We start from the raw sequence: 18,413 nt of genomic DNA, 5'->3' as shown, positions 1-18,413 counted from the left end.
GAAAACCCATTGCATTACACCAAATACACAATATAATGTTCTTTTTTCAACATCATATGACCCCTTTAAAATAAACGCTGTTCCTTTAGGCATTGGGTAGGATTAGGGGTGTAGAATAAGCTCATGTGGAAAAAGGCATTAATATTTGCTAAATTACTACTAATAAATTTCTAATATTCTAGTAATATGCGTGTTAATTAGCAATTACTTACGAGACCCTAAAATAAAGCATTATAAAAGTAAATTCAAGAAAATGCATTGTACAGTATATTTGTTTAAAGACTTTGATATACTGTATTGTGATGTATATTTTGTGATGCCTTTGGAGCATAAACTGAAACTTGATGATCACTGAACTTTCCAACAGGAAAGATAAATGCAATCAATATATTAAGGATGAAGCTGGGTCACTGTATCACAGATAAAAGTGTAATTTGATCTGATTTACCTCATATATATTATCATGATATTGCTTTAAGCACTTTTTTTATGAGGAAATTGTGAATCCTTTAAGATCTTTCCACATAAAGTGACTCAAAGCTGAAACACATTAAATGCGTAACTCTGAAAACTCTCACACAAGTGCTTGTGCATGGCATGACAAAGATAACAACAAAGCAATTTCTCTGATGGGTGAGAAAATACCAGAGAACTTTTAAAAACAGCGACGGGTGCAGTAATTCACATCAACAACGCAGACCAATGAGGTGCTTTGCATAAACAGAGCAGAACACAGAAAGAGACAGAAAAAAAACACAGAGAGAGGCCGAGTCTCTGTCTGCTGACTGATGTACTTCGGGTCATGGGGCGGTTACCATCGGCTCTGTGGCATTTGGTCCCAAACCTGCTGTCTCATGCACATGAACACAAATTCAAACACATTCAAACCCTACTTGTCTCTCTCAGCTGACTAAGCACCTGAACAGCAGCTGCTAGTGCTGACCCAGCGTGGGTTAGGGTTCAATGAACGCTTTGGATAAAGCTTGTTAGCATACTACTGCATAATGTGTGTGTGTGTGTGTGTGTGTGTGTGCAGGGGGTGCAATAAAGCCCTGCCCTGAGTGAGTGTCTGAACTCGCTTTTGGTTTTCCCAGGCCTTATGACCAGCACTGACACGTCAATACCAAAGACTACGGAATACTGCCTATACAGTTTTGAAAACGAAAGCATTATTTACCTTCGCAAATTTAAGTAAGCGTTACTAGGGTTGCTATCTGGCACCGAACTGTAACCAGATATGTAAGACTGGAAAGGAGATCAAATGTAAAAGTTTAGGATTTTGGTCATTGATCGAGCAGCAGTCTGAAGATTCGATGTCGGTGTTATAGTATATCGCTGGTGTAGTATGTGCACAAGTCAAGTCTTGTTTAAGTCTGACACATTCGTTCTGGCACAAACCGCAGCAGACGGTGTGTGCGCCTCAAAGGTGCGTTTATACTATGCGCTTGGCTGCACTGTTTTCTACAGACAGCAGCAGTGGTCGTCCCCATAACAAGACCGGTCCACATCCGTGTTTGACCATGGAGACAGCGACCTCTTTTTGCAGACATAACACTGATCCATTGGTCTAAAAATTCAAGTTCCGTCTTGCTGCATCATAAAACATAATTTCACAACTGCACAGGTTTTCCAAATACATTTTTGCATATTCGACTCTATCTTTTATGTTCTTTTAGGTCAAGAGTGCTGAAAGATATTAGCGATCCCTGACTTGTTAATGATGCTAAAAGTGTTAAATACTTTCTAGACATCGAAAAGAATAAAAACACGCTCATCGTTGCAGATCTGTATAGTTGTTGTATCTATGGATAGTATTTTTAATGCATTTTTGACTAAATCATCCCAAATTATAATGTAATTGATCCATGCGTAACTTCAATGTGTGGCTTCGACTGCTTCTTCTGAATATTCTATTTTTTTTTATAATGTACTCCTAGTGCGAGCTAATGATTAGCACGAAGCTTGCAGCTGTGGAAAACAGCAAATCTATTCATCTTTTTTCAGACCGTCTTCCTCTGTTTCTCTCGCTTTTTATACCCTTCTGCTCTCATCTCATCTCCCCCTCATGTCTCGTAACCGTGGAAAGCAGACAGACAGGTAGCAGCGCATAATTGTTGCACCCACACCCATATCGGTTTGGCCCTTACCCACGCACACACATAAACAAGCAGAACCTACATGCACAAACAGCCTCAAGAGCGCTTTCTGTCAAACCGACTTCAGTGGGAGAGCATATATATACAAAAATATGTATGCGTTACACGTGCATGCTGAAAGACAGGTAGGGGGGAGTCAGGAAAAGCAAAGCCTAAACACTCCTTAGGCTACTGTAAACAAAATACCTGTCCGTTGGTTCAAAGGATTCAAGCCTTTTGTACTCATTCACCTCTGAGTGACACACACACGCACACACTTGCTGGAATTTGGCAGCTTTGTGGAACGTGCAACAGGCAGAAGGAAGGCGGTTCCAAACGTTTGTGGTGAGGAGGCACACACCCCAGGGGTGAGCGAGAGGTTAACTCGCCCTACGACACCCAAATCATCTGCAAAACTATGTTGAGCGGCACACAAGAAGTATGCATGCGTTAGCATCAGCGCATGAGGTGATTTGCATGTCGATGTATAAACCGAACAAACGCCTTTAAACATGCAAAAACCTCTCTAAACACATATGCACATGCAAGTCACAACAGAGCCGCCCGGTCTGCAAAAACTGAAAAATACTGATAACACTCTATTCTCTCTCTTAAGGTGTGGTCACGTTAAATTTTAGTGAAATTTCAAAGGCAAAAAGGTCCAGCGATGCATGAAACGCGGCTCGTACGGAATTCACTTTCAAACCAAAAAGCTTTGGCTTAGTTGATGCAATGACTTTGCATGACCAAACTGAACATGAGCAAAATCTGCAGTGGGGATCTTTTTCACCCTCACGCAAAACTCCCGATCGCGTGGATTTGTGTAACAATGACTGGATTTTGTTTGCAAAATTTCACCAGGCAATGGTAAATCTGACTGTACATAGACCTGAACTCATCTAATCACAACAAACCACAATCATTTTTTAATCACATTTTGTCATTCAAATAAAGGACATTTGAGCGTGCATTAAATGTGTATTGTAATGGGTGAGATAATGCCTTCTAGTATCTGTCAGAACAGTATCTTAATCTTGTAAGAACGACACAAAACTATATTGCTTCCATTATAATCAACGGCCAGTGCGGTTATGCATTATATATCCACGCAGACAACATATATTTACATTTAGTTCATTATCTTATTTGCCTATCATAATACAGGAATTGTCTTGATTGCTAAATTTCAAAGAATAAATAATTCAGCAAAAACGAAACGCTAAACATACATTTTATATTAAAATAATACCTAATTTATTACTGTTGTAAATTTCCCATCGCATGACACACCACCTGGGGGCACTCCATGTACCACCTCAAAAATCTGATTATGCATGCCTTACCCCAACCTTAAGCTTAACCCTTCTCCTGTCTCTAACATTTAACTTCAAACTCACATTTAGTTATTTGTAGATGTGAAGAAACTATATATGTAGATTTTTTACATCCACAAGACTACCAACACCACATACATGACTGTAGGGTATATATCAGCACTGACACTCTCCGCTGTTCCAGCACTTATAGTAAATGTCTCATATCTTCTGTTACCATTATACTGCAATTATCTCAGCACAGCGGGTACAGTGTGCCCTACATCTCATAGTCACCGACACGCACCCAAAGAGGCCGAGGGAGAATGTGTTCCTATTTTAATTTCAGACCATGACAAGATATATTATGATTGTCGTCCTCAGTGTGTAGGAGTGTACTCGGTGCACGAGGCTCTGCCTGAGCACATGTATAATACACATACACATACACACACATGTACTATAAGCTGTAACAGATGTACAAAACAGATAGGAGCAAATGTTTCTGAAGCGAGACAGAGTTCACAAGAGTGGTTGTGTGTGTGTGTGTGTGTGTGTGTGCGTGTGTGTAATTACCTGCATCGGCGCTGATGCAACTCTGCTGTATCAGTGCTTTGCTGTTCTCCCAGGTCTCCAGGAAGTGAGTTAACTGCTTCTTAACAGTTGTCATCTCCCCTCGGGACGAATGCAGCAGGGCCAAAGCCTCCCCGAGAAGCCTCTGCTGATGCACAAACCTTGACCTAATGCACACATAGACACAAAACCGAATTATTCTAGGATTGTGATTCAGAACTGACGAATACTGCAAGAAAGTACAGAAAAAGAGATGAGACAAGATGAGAAGAAAAGAGAAAAGATCGCTACATGAAATGTTTAAGTTGGTGAGGGAAAAGGAGAAGAGGCTACATCAAATAGAAAACACTACATCAAATGTTCAAGTTGAAAGAGGAGAAGGAAGAGAAACATGAAAGATGAGAGAAGAAAGGAGATGAAACAACTGAGCTCTATTTGAACAGAAGAGACTAGATGAGATGTCAGGAATAAAAGATGAGAAGAAAATAGACTTTAATAAATGGTGAAGTTGATTTTAAAGAGAAGAGATAAGAAGGAGACGTTACATTTTTGAGAAATGTTTGAGTTTATTTTAAATAGAAGTAACAAGACGAGATGAGACAACAAGACTAGTTAAGAGATTACATAACATGTTAGTTCATTTTGATGAGAACAGACTAGATGAAGCAAGACAAAGAGGAAAGATGAGAAGACATCCAATCGTTGAGTTCTGTTTTAAAAGTCAAGTCAGACGAAGAAAAGAAAAGACTGAGAAGTGAAGAGACAAGAATAGACTACATGAGATGTTTGAGTCTGTGCTGAAATTCATTCAATGTTCAGTTTATAAAGGAGAAACAAGTCAGTTGTGATTTTTATTTAATACAGAAATGAATCAGAACTATCGATATAAATTAAAAAAAAAGAGTAAAATAGCTGTTTAAACATGACTAAGTCACTGACGTTTTGTATATCTTGGTTTTGATCCATTAATATTGAATGCCAAGTCCCTGAAAGCAAATCTCTAAATATTCAAGAACACAGACATAAGCCTAGATCAATAAATTTGACACTTTATGTGTGGGTGGGATATTTGTACTCCTGTTCATTTTATGCTGTGTCTCATTTGTTACGAGCTCACATTTTCATATAATCCTTGAGGAGGTTTAAGGTAAACACATTTGGTAAGCAGCTGTTTATACAGTATACGCTAGTGTTGTGTGAAGAACTGGATTAGATGAACATGCTCCTGCTGGACCTTCATTTCGATCAATCTTCTATGGGACAGTCAGTGTCTCTCGTAGTTTCTGCACTGTCAGTGTTTAGCCGAGTGATTTAATGAGGTTTGTGCATTTGAAGTTCTGTGTCAGTTGAGCTGTACTGCTGCCCTACATCACAACCCTTTCATTCCCACCAGCATTACATCATCATCATGAGACAGAGGCAGATAAGAGCTGCCAGAAGCCTCTATGTGGATAAACAGGATGCCAAATCCACACACACACACACACACATATGCATGAAATCTCTTCAGCGACCACACACCAACCATATGTGTATCCATCCCCCCATCACAGCCTGTCACCACGTAAACAAACATACACAAGCACACACTCATCCACTTGTATAGAAGTCATGGTAACGGGTAAACATGGCAGTGTTAGGGTGAGACATGGAGACAGACAGACAGTAAAAGAGGTAGAGAAAAAGAGAGAGAGTGACAGTGGGAGAGAACCATGGGAATTAATTTTTCATAACAAGAGAACAACACTGGGTACAAAAACTGCCTATTGTCAGAAGAGAGGAGACTAAGGGATGGAAAGAGAATTACTGTAAAAAGGCTAAATGAGAAAGACAAGACAGGAAGGGACAGAATTAGATGATAAGAGAGACAAATAGGAAACGAAACAAGACAAGAAGATAGGAGATGAAACAAGAGGAGAGGAGACCAAGCGTCTAGATGAAATAAGAGGAGAAAAGATTAAATGTAAGAAGAAAAGAAAAGAAGTGATCAAACGGGAAGAGAGCAAATGGAAGCAGAAAGGAAAAAAGGAGGAGAGATTAGATGAGAAAAAAAAACAAGATGCAAGGAAAAGAGATGTTAGTATTAAAGGAAATTAAACTAATTCGTAAAAGAAGAGAAGAGCCAATGAATGAGATGAAAAGAATGAGATGAGCCAAAGAAAGAAGGACATAACAAGGAAGAGATGAGACAAGATAAGAAAAAGATATGAGGTAAAAAAAGAAGAAGAAGAAGAAGAGAAGACAAGGCAAGAAAAGAAAAGAAAAGGTGAAACAAGAGGGAAGGAGATGTTTGGAAAAGACTGAGAATAAGCTAAGAAGAGAAGAGATGAGACAGGCTGAGATGAGATGAGAAAAGACAATATGAGAAAAGAACAGGAATTGAAAAGGTGGGAAGACGGAAGGAAAAGAGAGGAGAAAAAATTAGGCTAGACAACAAGATGAAAAAGGAAGAAAAGACATGACGCAAGGACACTGGAGATGGGGGCTGAAGACATGAGGTGAAGTGAGATGAGCTGAGGTGAGAAGAGATGAAGAGGTAAAGAGAGGAGAGGAAACGAGGCTAGACAGCAAGACGAAATTAGAGAAGAAGAATTAAGACGCAATGAAACTGGACGTACAGTTTATGAAGAGCAGGTGAAATTAAACAAAATGAGGAGAAGCGAATGGATTAGATGAGGAGAGATGAGGAAATGGGAGGTGAATACACGAGGTCAAATGAGATGAGACTAAACATCGAGAAGAAACAAGCGGAAAAAGAGAGATGAGGAGAGACGAGAAAGCTTTGTCAGTTAAACTGGACCGCGGTGCGAGACCCCTCGTGATTTCCTTTTTTTCTTTTTTTTCCCCGCTCCTGTCCTCTGTCCTTTTTCTTTCTCATTTGGCCCTCAGTGTTTGAAGTGTTTCTGGAGTGTGTCTGGACTGCACATGGTCTGTTTTTGATGTGTGCGTCTGGCCAGCTGCTTTCCCCCGGCTTCTCAGCGCTCTTAGCCTGTCCGGATTCAAATCTATGACTTCATCATAACTGGTATAAATCACCTCCCGTATCATCATCATCATCATAATCACCATTAACATTATCAGCGTTCTGTGGCTCTTCACTTCGCCCAGGGGTGTTCATGGATCAAACAGTTTATGCTTCCTGTCTCATTCGTTGTCCTTCCCCATCTCTTTCTGTGAACCGCTGGGGCGTAGTCTATAATCAGGCTATAAACCTTTTGACCGAACAGACTGCTAGACCTCACGCTACAGTGAACTCGCACTACACACGCACATGCCCCATATGTGAAGCACGCACACTTCACTCCAAAAAATAAAAATGCATACACACACACACACGCACACACGCAAGACATGAAAAGAGGACTTTAAAGAGACGCTAACATTACAGCTTGCAGGGGTTAAGGAGGGAAGACATCTAAGATTCGCGCTATTTCAATTTCTCTTTGCTCTGATGACTGAGGCAGTTCAAAGATGTGAAATCTACTTCATATCTTTGTGAAGCAGAGAATAAAGAAAGCGTACTTCAGCGCTCGTTTTACCGACTTTCAGGGAAGGGCTTCTTCACAACTACGTTTTCTATTTTCTGATGAAAGTACGAGTAATGATTTTCAATGCAAAAGTCGACTCACGGTGCAAGGGTGTACGGCTGTCACAATATCACATTTCCAGTGCATATTTTCACTATAAACGTAAAAAAAAAATACTTTCCTTTCTGTCAAATTTACTGTGTTCTCTTATATGGCCAATGAAATACAAAAATGCCTGTAAAAAGAGAGTTCGTGAAAAAAAAAAAAAAAAAAACTGTTGATTGGGGTCTAACTCCCCGTCTTTTTTATGGACCTCACACACTGATGAGCTAACTGAGGACTGAGTGCTATATATAGATTCATATAGATTTGCCCCAATCCCTACCCGTAATTTAATCCTAAAATCAGTGGGAAATAATAACTGATTAAAAAGCACCTAACCCTGATCATAAGCCTAAAAGTGATATTTCCTGAAAAATTACCCCTCAATGCAGATTGGTTGATTGGAATGTTCTTCCAGGATCAACAAGGGGTGATCCAGGAACATGTAGTACTTGGTGAAATCACGCTGACCGCGTCTCACTTTAGCCTGTCATCTCCTCTACCATGAGTTTGTGAGGCTGAAGCTGCGTCCCAGTTGGATTACTTATATTATGCCCTTAAAGCATGTACTCGTTTAACAAAGAAAAAGTACACAGGAGAGTAGGCAAGCTTTGGGAAATACTGTCATACAGTTGTGTCTTTAACGGATGCTCGGTCGTACAGTTATACACTTCCTGTCAGTGGCCTTTCAATCATCTTGTTACCTAGCAACCCATAATGATACATTAAAAGGTTAAATGTTGATTCTGCGTGACTCAAAATAGTACACCATCCTGGGACTTTTGCCATACACCGGACACACTTATTCTAATCTCACATAATATTTAGGATGGGTAGGGTGTGCCTTCATTCCTATTTTTTCCTGTTTTATAATAGGTGGCAACCCTTGTTAAGGTGCAAAATTGCCACCTAGTATTTTTCATTTTTGGAGTCGCGCTGCATTACCTAAATTATCACATGTGTACCACTAAAATGCTTATCGATATTTAATTTTCAAAATGCTAATTTTATTGTCAATACTGTTACAGAGACAGAGCGATACGCGTCATAATCTGAAAACCATGACCACCGGGGTCTGAAACATTCCAACGCTTTCCATTGACTTTCAATAGCGGGAAGCTGCCTCATCGTTTCTGGCTTATAACAAATAACAAAACAATGCCTTAAAGCTGCTATGTGATGAGGTGTGCAAATATACTATTTAAAATACCCAGAACTACGTTTTTATAATCTGTCGTCCCCCAAAAAAACAAGCGTTTAGGAACTCAAAAGTATATCACAACGTGTCATATTACTGTGAGAACTATGCCCACTGAAGGGAAACGTAATCAGCGATAGGAACCATTCATTATCTTTAACCATGTCAAAGGATTATTTAAACCTGAGAAGAGGAGATATATTGAGAAACTAAATTTTATTGCTCTATGTCAGAACTGCTTTTTGTTAAAAAAATAAATTGCCCAATGTGAAATACCCTGACATCTCCAACTACGTGTGTCCTTAAACGCTTGTATTTTGGGTCGACAGTTTGTAAAAAAAACCTTAAATAAAATGAAAATTGTCACCATTTACTCAAGTTGTATGACTTCCTTTCGTTTGTGGACATAATTGCCATTTTTGTGTGTTTAAAGTAATAACAAAGCTCTGAATGAAGCATCATTCATGCCTGCAGTACAAAGTGTGCTGGATAAGGTTATTACATAAGGTCTTTTCACATGACTAGTGCCTTCACCACACAGTTCAGTGCAAAGGACCATGCTATACTTTGACATGTACGTGAATGTTAGATAATACCTAAGAAGGAAGATTTTACAAGGTTGCTAGGTAGCAGGAAATTGCGAAGCGCTCTCAAATAACTGAAAAAAGCCTTCGATTGCATTGCAAAGAAAGGAGCCGTCAAATATCAAAAATACTCTTGGTGAACTGAGGTCAAATGAGCAGAGGAATTAAAATGAATAACGGGAGAGAGTTTGGCTATTTAAAACCATCTCTTGTTGTAAAAAAAAAGACAGATCATTTGTGAAATCTGTCTTTAAGAAGACAGACTGTAAGTATCTTCTTCAGTAATCATTGGCTGATAAAATGTTATTTCACAAATGGCATCAACACTGAATTATCTGAAAATTGAGTGTCATGTTTCAATGTTTGACAAGGGTGCAACACATCACTAGCGTTACAGCTGCACTCCACAGAGCCCTGAACAGCCAAGAGTGAGCGAGCGAGAGCAATGCTTTAATCATCATAAAACATTACTATCCTCACCAGCGCAGGAACACAGAATAGAACATTTTGTTTTTCAAGGGATCAATTTTGATGGGGTGCAAGGTTAGACAGCAGCGAGAGCACTTTGATTATTTCCTGAGAAATCTGAAAGGCATCCTGAGAAAGTCAGATGCAATAACAATACACACTACAGACTACGACGCCACACATTCCTATATAAAAGGTCATGACATATAAGGGAAACCAGGGAAATAAGTTCCTTGTTCTACAGGTGATGAAATATGATACGGTCATTATCTGGGAAAATAAATGAATTGGTCATGGGGTGTGACATTGCGTGTCTTTATGTGCTTGTGTGTGAAGCTAGTTCCAGACAGCATGTTTTCATGAGAGAAAAAAATGACTTTGAATAACATTAAAAAAAAATGTAATCCCTCAGTCATAATTGCTGAGAGATTTCAAAAACCTCCCCAGTTGTCAGCCATAAGTTCAAATAACCAATTGGGACAAAGTAAAAGAAAACAAACACGAGAAAAGATGAAAAAGAATATATAAAGCAAATTAGAAATAGATTTTCAACTCTGACCAGGCTTTTAACGTCACCGAGCTGATGCGCACTAACCACATATACATGTTCGCTACGCATTCCTTTACTTAAATACAATCCTTCGGCACACACCTTCCCTGGAAGCACTTCGCCGTGTGACGCCATCGCGGCCTTTGTGTGTGTCACTCACACAGACGGTTGGAGAAGATGGAAATGTCTGTCAGAAAGCTCATGACTGCATTATCACCTGCCAGTGAACCGAGACTCGCTCCTATCTGTCTCTCATGACAGCTTCGCTTCACAGCGTCTGATTATTAACTGTTTACATCTCAAACAAAAGATTTCAGAAGGAGAGCCAGCCCTAAAAAAGGTACATTGAAAAATGTATAGAAAATGGATAGCACTATATTTTGATGGTCTCTTTGGAACATTCTCTCGACACTAAGTAATGTTGCAACTACATGTCAACGAACTCTCATTAGAGTATTAGTAGACTGTCTGCATCATGTCTGCTAACTCTATATTGCTAAGATCTACCAATAGATAATCTATTGACTACTTTGCAAGTACATATATTTATTGTAATCCTACCAGAATACTAATACTCTACTAACATTCTAATGAGTGTGCAGTGCTACTGATAGTCAACAGAATGTTATAAACCCTATATATATAGTGTGTCACTGTAGCGCCATTTTGGAAAACATCCACTTAATGCAGTGATGGCAGATGGACTATTCTGACAATGTCTTTAATACTTTTCTGGGCCTTGAAAGTGTTCATTACTTGGCACAAGCCTCCTGGTTTTCATCGAAAATGTCTTAAATTGTGTTCTGAGGACGAACGAAGCTGTTACAGGTTTGGAACAACATGGGGGTAAGCGATTAATAACAAAATGTTCTATTTGTGGTGGAGTGGCCCTTTAAAAGGAGGTCATATTATATTAAGATCCTCTTTCTACGTCAAGGGGGGAGCAAAATCTGATCAGCTGTATTTTTAACAAGCTTGCAGAGAAAAGCTTACAAAAAGAACTGGGTTGTCCTTTATTTATTTTTTAATTTATTGGGATTGATTGTTGAACAGAGGAAACAGTTATATGACTTGACTGGGAGTGAAATGTCAAGCAATCTAACTGCAATAAGGTATTCAATGATCAGGCATAATAACATCGAACGATTTTAAGATTAATTTTGTAGTTAATCCCAGTATACAGCTACACAGAAATCTATTCTGTTCAAATCAATGTACGCTTGTTCTCTTTTTAGTTCTCCTTCCCTTTTCACAGAGCTTTTTTTTCTTCTCACACTTGCGCCTGCAAACACCCACAAGTGTACTTACACACGCACACAGTTGTTTCCCATCTGCAGAGCTCTTCCTGTCGTGCCGTGGCTGAGGTGGCTACTGCAGACACACGCACTCACGACCCAATGAGATCCGCTGCGCTTGTTCTTTTGTCTCAGTTGCGGCATTGTTCCCTCATTTCCTTACCTGAGGTGCAGGCGGCAAGTGCGTTCGTTTTCCAGCTCTACAAACGCTGTCTTTTTCTCCACCCTCACGCTCTCCATCTCACGCGTGACCACGCACAGCTGCAGGTCAAGGGCCTTCGTGCTGGAAAAGAGACAGAGTGAGATGCACACAGAAAGCAGCAATGGCACAATAATTATTACGTTGCTTTTTTTTCCTTTTTCTTTTATATGGAACAATATTGTTTGTGTGGAAACATTTCACATGTCGATTTTCCAAATATAAAAAGTCTTTCTTTTTCTCTCAATAAAAGTTCAATGGCAGGAGAGCGGCCCAGCCACAGAGCAGGAGGGTTGTGTTACGCGCTGTGTGTGTGGAGTGTGTGAGACTAAATGAGAGACAGACTTCTGTAGGGCAGATATACGGTCTGCAGAGTATTATGGGCTTTTGTGGATCTCACAAAGACAAGGTTGCTATAGCAACGGGAGAGTACACACCAAGGCTGAATAAATCCCTGGCACGAAGGGGTTTATCGAACCTGAGGCAATAGCAGATATATCTGTGTGATATCACTGGGAGCGTAATTGTCTGTCATTGTGTTTGCGTGTGCCCATTTCAGTGCCTATTTCAGGCTTGTGTTTGTAAGCCAGAACGAGAGCGTGAGAGAGAGTGTGTGAGTGCTATTGTTTGTGTTTGTGCTGGTAAAAGACATGGGTATGAATAAATATAGACCTTAAGAAGATTCCCAGCTGCGGTGAAGTCACGAATTTCATTCACACCATTTGTAAGTATGTATGAGAAATCAGCTGAAGTTGTGTTTGTGGACACACTTTTGTTTTTTTTTGGACAAGATTCTGGCACATAGTGGTGTAGGACAGCCATAATGTATTTCAGTTGATATTCCTCTACGGCAGTGGAAACTAGTTTATTTCTAGAAATTCATTTATCTTCTAATTAAATTGATACGTACTATACGTTCTATGGTCTGAAACTAAATTATCATTCAATATGCTGTTCTTCAAAGCATAACGCATCTCGCCTGCTGGGCTTATTCTGCACGCAGAGTTCTATATTTTGCCTGAGAACGAGTTGTTCATGCATAGACGAATAACTGCGTAACTGTAAAACATTTAATTGATTCAGTTTTCTATGAAATTACAAAAAAGGTAATGCATTATTGAAGTTTCAGCTGGAATACAGAGTAGTAGACATGTTTTATATATATATATATATATATATATATATATATATATATATATACTGTATATGAAGCAATTTTGAAGCAATATGCCGTCATATGTAACGATATAACAATATACCATAAAAGAATAAAAACAGAAAATCCACACACACACACACTTTCTCTCAAAAACAAACAAACAGACCAGGTTAAAATCTCAGCAGATGCTCGCTTACAACAAAATCCTTAAAAACAAATACACACTGAGCAGCTGTGTTTTCCTAATGAATATACTTCATTGTTTGGATAATGCTAAAAGAGCTCTATTGCCAGATCAGTTTATGGGGTGTATGGGGAATGCAAGTGTACAAGGGGCAAAAACTGCTTCCAGATCAACATTCTTAGTTTGACATTTCTGATATACGGCCCTTTTGAGCTTAAGTGTCTGCTCATGCTGTGGAAAAAAAAAAAAAGACTTCAAAAACCCCACAAAGGAAACGAAAGATGAAGCTCTTTTGACTCTTTATTATCCCTTAACAAATCTCAGAGCCACAGCTGAACACAGAGATGCAGGAGTGAGAATGTACTGTTCTCACTTCTGTTGTCAGACGATCCAGCCATGCTGAAATATGGCGCTGCCACAGATGGCTTCGGAATGCACTGTACCCAGCACTGTCTGTGAAATTACACACGCTACAATCTTGTAAGGACATGAGAGACCTGTTCCGGAATCTTCATCACTTATTTAAGGGCATTGAGAGAGAAGCACGAAACATTATATTCATCTTCAGACGTCTCTGTTATTTCCGTTATACATTCCCGCCATCCACACAGGTAAATTCCGAGGCTTATGGGTATTTAGAAGGCTTCAGATGCTCGTTAGCGCAGAAATGAGCAGCTTACAGGGTATTTCGTCAGAACTTAAATCCATACGTTAAGCTTTAGGGCAGACTGTCTGTTGCGATGCAGGCTGTTCTGATGCATTGTGGGTAAACGCAGCAGATGTTGGCCCTATTGTCTCAAAGCAAGGCTTAAAGAGACACAGTTGCGGAGCTAGAGATGTCTGGCTCATTACCTCACTCGTTACTCAATCAGAATTAGAGCAAAGCCTCAGACTGGGCACAGACATTCAGCTGCCTACGGAGTGTGTGTGTGTGTGTGTATCAAGAGATATGAGTCGTGATAATGGGCTGCAAATCCCAGACTAAAGACGACTCTGCTGTTCTCTCGTCTACAGGACTGTGTGTGCGTGTAGGAGGCTGAAGAAATCGTGATAACAGCGAGTAACCGGCTGTGGTTGCAACCATGTGCGTGATTGAGCTGGGAACCGACCTGCTCTTTCTATTAACGTGTGAATGAGTGGGAGGCAGAGTGTGTGCGTCCTTCCTTACATTTATCTGTGCGACGGTGCATCACTATAATGATTTGGTTCTAGTTATAGACATATACTGTGTCACCGGCTTTGCTGCAATAGAACCTCATAAGTAAGTGATCTTTGAGCTCCTCACATGAAGAATACATTTTTTTAATGATAAGCATGAAAAACACCTTCAACCGGAAATTAATGGATTTGGTTTTTGCTTTTTCAATATAATAATGTATTATCACAGCTGACAGAAAACACATCTTACTAAAAATGTAATAATGTCAATACAATTTATTTATTAAATAAATAACCACAGTACATTTATAGAATTAATATGTGCCTCATAAGTACTAATAAACAGCCGATATGCTAGTTATATACACGCTAACAATCAACTAGTTAGTGAGAATCGGTCCTTAAAATCTAGTGTTACCAGTCATATACTATTTGCATCTTACTATTTGCATGTAACATAGTTTATTCGCTGCCGTCCCCCATCAGTGCAATCTTCTGACTCATATTTGACCAGATATGAAGCATAAGTATGCCAGATTTATAATCTGAACCAGAGTCGGATAATAACTTGGCAGCAGTAATGTAAGCAAATGCCATGTGTTCGTCACATAAAGAGCGATTAAATGAAAAGTCATAATTTCTTCGCCTAATTAAATTAGACAAGGACCTAATATAAAATCAATACCAGTGCAACGGGTACACATCTGGAAAACCTATGTGTTGTCGCGCTATGATCAACGTTTGTCTCTATTCTCCCAACACGCCCAGCCAGCCGCGGTGATCAAAACAAGAAATATCACACCATCGAAACAGAAAACCAATTACGAAACGATTAACAAGTACGATACAGCATCGTGCCAACAAAATGTGCTGGTTCCGCTTCTTTCAGCGTGCCGGAAGACCCAGTGGGCTTCTCACCCCTTTGTCGAACAGCTCTGTGATTGAACGTGAGGTTTTGATCAGCAGTGTGAAGCTGGGGAGCATTAGAGTAATGAACACAGAACAGAGACGTGACTCATGGCCGCATTCCCGATCAGTCGAGAAGCTCAAAGAGCTTATTCTAAATCACCATCTTACTGAAAGAGCCAGGCTACTGGGAAGGAGCTATGCGGAATATTCTGGATCACTTCTCAAACCTTTGGAAAGACAAAAAGGGTTGCTTTAATCATCGCGAAGACAAACAAAACCTACCCTAATTAACTGAACTGACATGTACGGTCTGGCTAATTTTATTACTCGGCGCTGATGAGCAAATGAAGCGGTAACGTGAAAACAGGAATAGAAGTAGCACGCAAATTTCAAAGGGGCAACAGCGTCGAAAAAGACTGTAAAACAGAAACAGCCTGTCCTATTCCAATCCTAAAGCATTTCCTTGATGATAATCATTGCTATGGCATCATTCATGGAAACCAAACATCATAAAACACAAACATGATGATGAGATGAGATGCATACAAACACTGAGGTGAGACACTCAACCGCACACACTCATGCTCTCTTTCACTCGGGGATGAGATCCTTTGATGTTATTTCAATTGATGTTATTTAGCCTTTCTCCAGGCTCGCCGAAGTTTATGCATTGAATGAGATCACGAAAAAAAAACGTCTGAGTGAAATATGAAAATCATATGCATCATTGTGACACTCTCCTTTCCTGCAAACCCACAACAGGAGGCCTTCATGCTGCTTTTATTATTTATTCTTTTTTTGCCGTTTACTCTTCTGTTGCCACTGATGTTGTCATCGCGGCCGCCGAGGAGAATTTTCAATATGTGCCTGAAGCTAAATGTGCGGCCCAGACTTCCTTATGCAATCAAGACACACACACACACACAAAAAAAAAGTATATCAGATGCATTTTATGTGCAGGTGTATAAATGAGACCTCTGGGTTTGCATACACAAAATATCTCTCACATTCGTACAGGCATGGGTATGCAGACGTACGGAAAAAAAAAAAAACGCAGGGCCTGGGGTTTTGCGGTGACGAGGGAAGAAAGGATGGAAAATGTAGCTCGTGTTTCAGCTCCATCGCTTTCCATATGGACACGATGTACACCTGTTTGAAATATGAATGCAAAAATAGAGTAGGAACAAAAGAAAAACAAATGAAAGAAAGAAAGAAAGAGAGAAACGTGCTCTAGTCTGTCGATGTGGTTCCATTGATTTGCAAATACATCCTCAATGAAAGGTTGAAAGGTCAAAAGACAGAAATAATAAAAATGAAAGGTAAAAGGAATGAAAGAAAGGACAAGAAAGGTTGAAAGGTCGAAAGAAAGAAAGCAAAGAAAGAAAGAAAGATAGAAGGAAAGAAAGAAAGAGCAACAAAGGTTTTAAGCAAGAAAGACAGAACATGCTCTAGTCTGTGAGACTGGTGCCTTTGATTTGGAAATATATCCTTTATGAATATTCCATGCGAGACGAGTAAAATAGTATATTTGCATAATTTGTGCTGACTCAGACCCACAGCAGAGAGGATCACGGCCAGCCGTTCACTGTTTGCTTGGTTGCTAGCAGAAACAACAGGCCAAGGATGTATCTAAATTATTGTAATCTAATCATCACTCCAAAAGGTTTCTTTGTTTCAGTTTCAAATAATTCAACCCAAATGTGCTTTAGCGTTGCTTTACGTGTAAATATACAGCAAGACCACTGAGACCAAAACGCTTAAATTTTGCATTTTGCTTCTCATTTTAAAACAAATTAGTAGCATGACGATTTGAATAAAAAACGTAAAGACTTGAAAAATCAACATGAATCGTGAAATGCTTTAATGACTGCAGCGATCGTGAACACGAACAGTGCGACTAGAGATCTGTCAAAGAGTCGCATGATCAGTGTCACGGATTTAATTGATTTGATTATTGACCTAAAGATATTTTTCTCATTATGTAATATCCCACCTGTTTGAAATTTCTTAAAATCCTATTGTTTTCCAGGTTTGAATGAAAAACATCTCATTGTACATTTACAAATATGAATGCACACGCACACGCACACGCACCCACATGTCTGTCACCACCTTTACTGTGGGCCAATTAAACTGTCAAGTCCAAGTATGAAGATAGATATGATGCATGACGGCATGCACACACCTACAAATACAGCACAAATGAACTGAGTTATTAATAATATATGCAGGTTTTTAAAAAGTATCGGTAAGTGTGCTTCATTATTAGCTTGAAAGGAACTGTACAGATTTGGTTCAATTAAGAATAAAAAAGTTTAGAATATATATATATATATATATATATATATATATATATATATATATATATATATATATATATATATATATATGTCCTTACACTATACAACTGGTAAAATATTTAGATAAATAATTATATAAAAAAGCTAGCTTTCAATTTTAACAAAATAACAAAGCTACATAATTAATAATAATTGATAATAATTAAATTTATCAGTAAATAATTAATTCAAAATTGTTGGTGGAGACTGGTCTCTTTGTAGTGTTTATGGGTTTCAGAGTAATTATTACTGTAGTGCTCAGACACAGGAGTGTGATTTTCATAATCACAACATGAAACACCAAAGGCTATTTATCCCCTTTTCCATTTCTAAAAGATGCTTTGCATTTTTAGCTTATAGGCTGCAGCTAAGATCATATTGCAGCACATCAAAGGAAAGCGTTTAGGGCAGTTCTGTGTTGAAGTGGCATGGCACAGGCCTGATTTGAATCTCTAATCATTCCGTCGACTCATTCAGAGCCTCTTTCTGACAATCAAGAGCACCATCGCAAATAGCCCAAAGAGTCTGATTTACATTCTCCATGCTTCCCTTTTAAACCTGCAGGATCCCCTGTAGGGCCCTAGACAGACTTGAACTAGATGAATCTATTCTGTAAACCCAGGCCTCATCAGTCTCCGTGCATAAATCCAATCCCATCGTGCATCATTTGATCTTTTGACCCTGTCAATCACATAAATCTGACATGGATACTGATGCCCT

General features: G+C 39.2%; 1 protein-coding gene across 3 annotated transcripts in view; it reads right to left on the bottom strand.

Moving 5' to 3' along the window:
• lekr1 (leucine, glutamate and lysine rich 1) overlaps window positions 1-18,413 on the bottom strand; it is a 77,904-nt gene that overhangs the window by 44,988 nt on the left and 14,503 nt on the right. For all 3 annotated transcript variants that reach the window (XM_043232835.1, XM_043232834.1, XM_043232836.1), the window contains exons 4-5: window positions 11,909-12,028; window positions 4,025-4,188 (exon numbers count right to left, since the gene is read on the bottom strand). In XM_043232835.1, the coding sequence (XP_043088770.1) occupies window positions 4,025-4,188; window positions 11,909-12,028 (284 nt within the window). The remainder of the gene's footprint in view (window positions 1-4,024; window positions 4,189-11,908; window positions 12,029-18,413) is intronic.

This window comes from Puntigrus tetrazona, unplaced genomic scaffold (assembly GCF_018831695.1).
Source record: "Puntigrus tetrazona isolate hp1 unplaced genomic scaffold, ASM1883169v1 S000000715, whole genome shotgun sequence".
Lineage (NCBI taxonomy): Eukaryota > Metazoa > Chordata > Actinopteri > Cypriniformes > Cyprinidae > Puntigrus > Puntigrus tetrazona.
The sequence above is the reverse complement of the archived record's forward strand: the minus strand, read 5'-3'. Positions and strand labels throughout refer to the sequence as shown.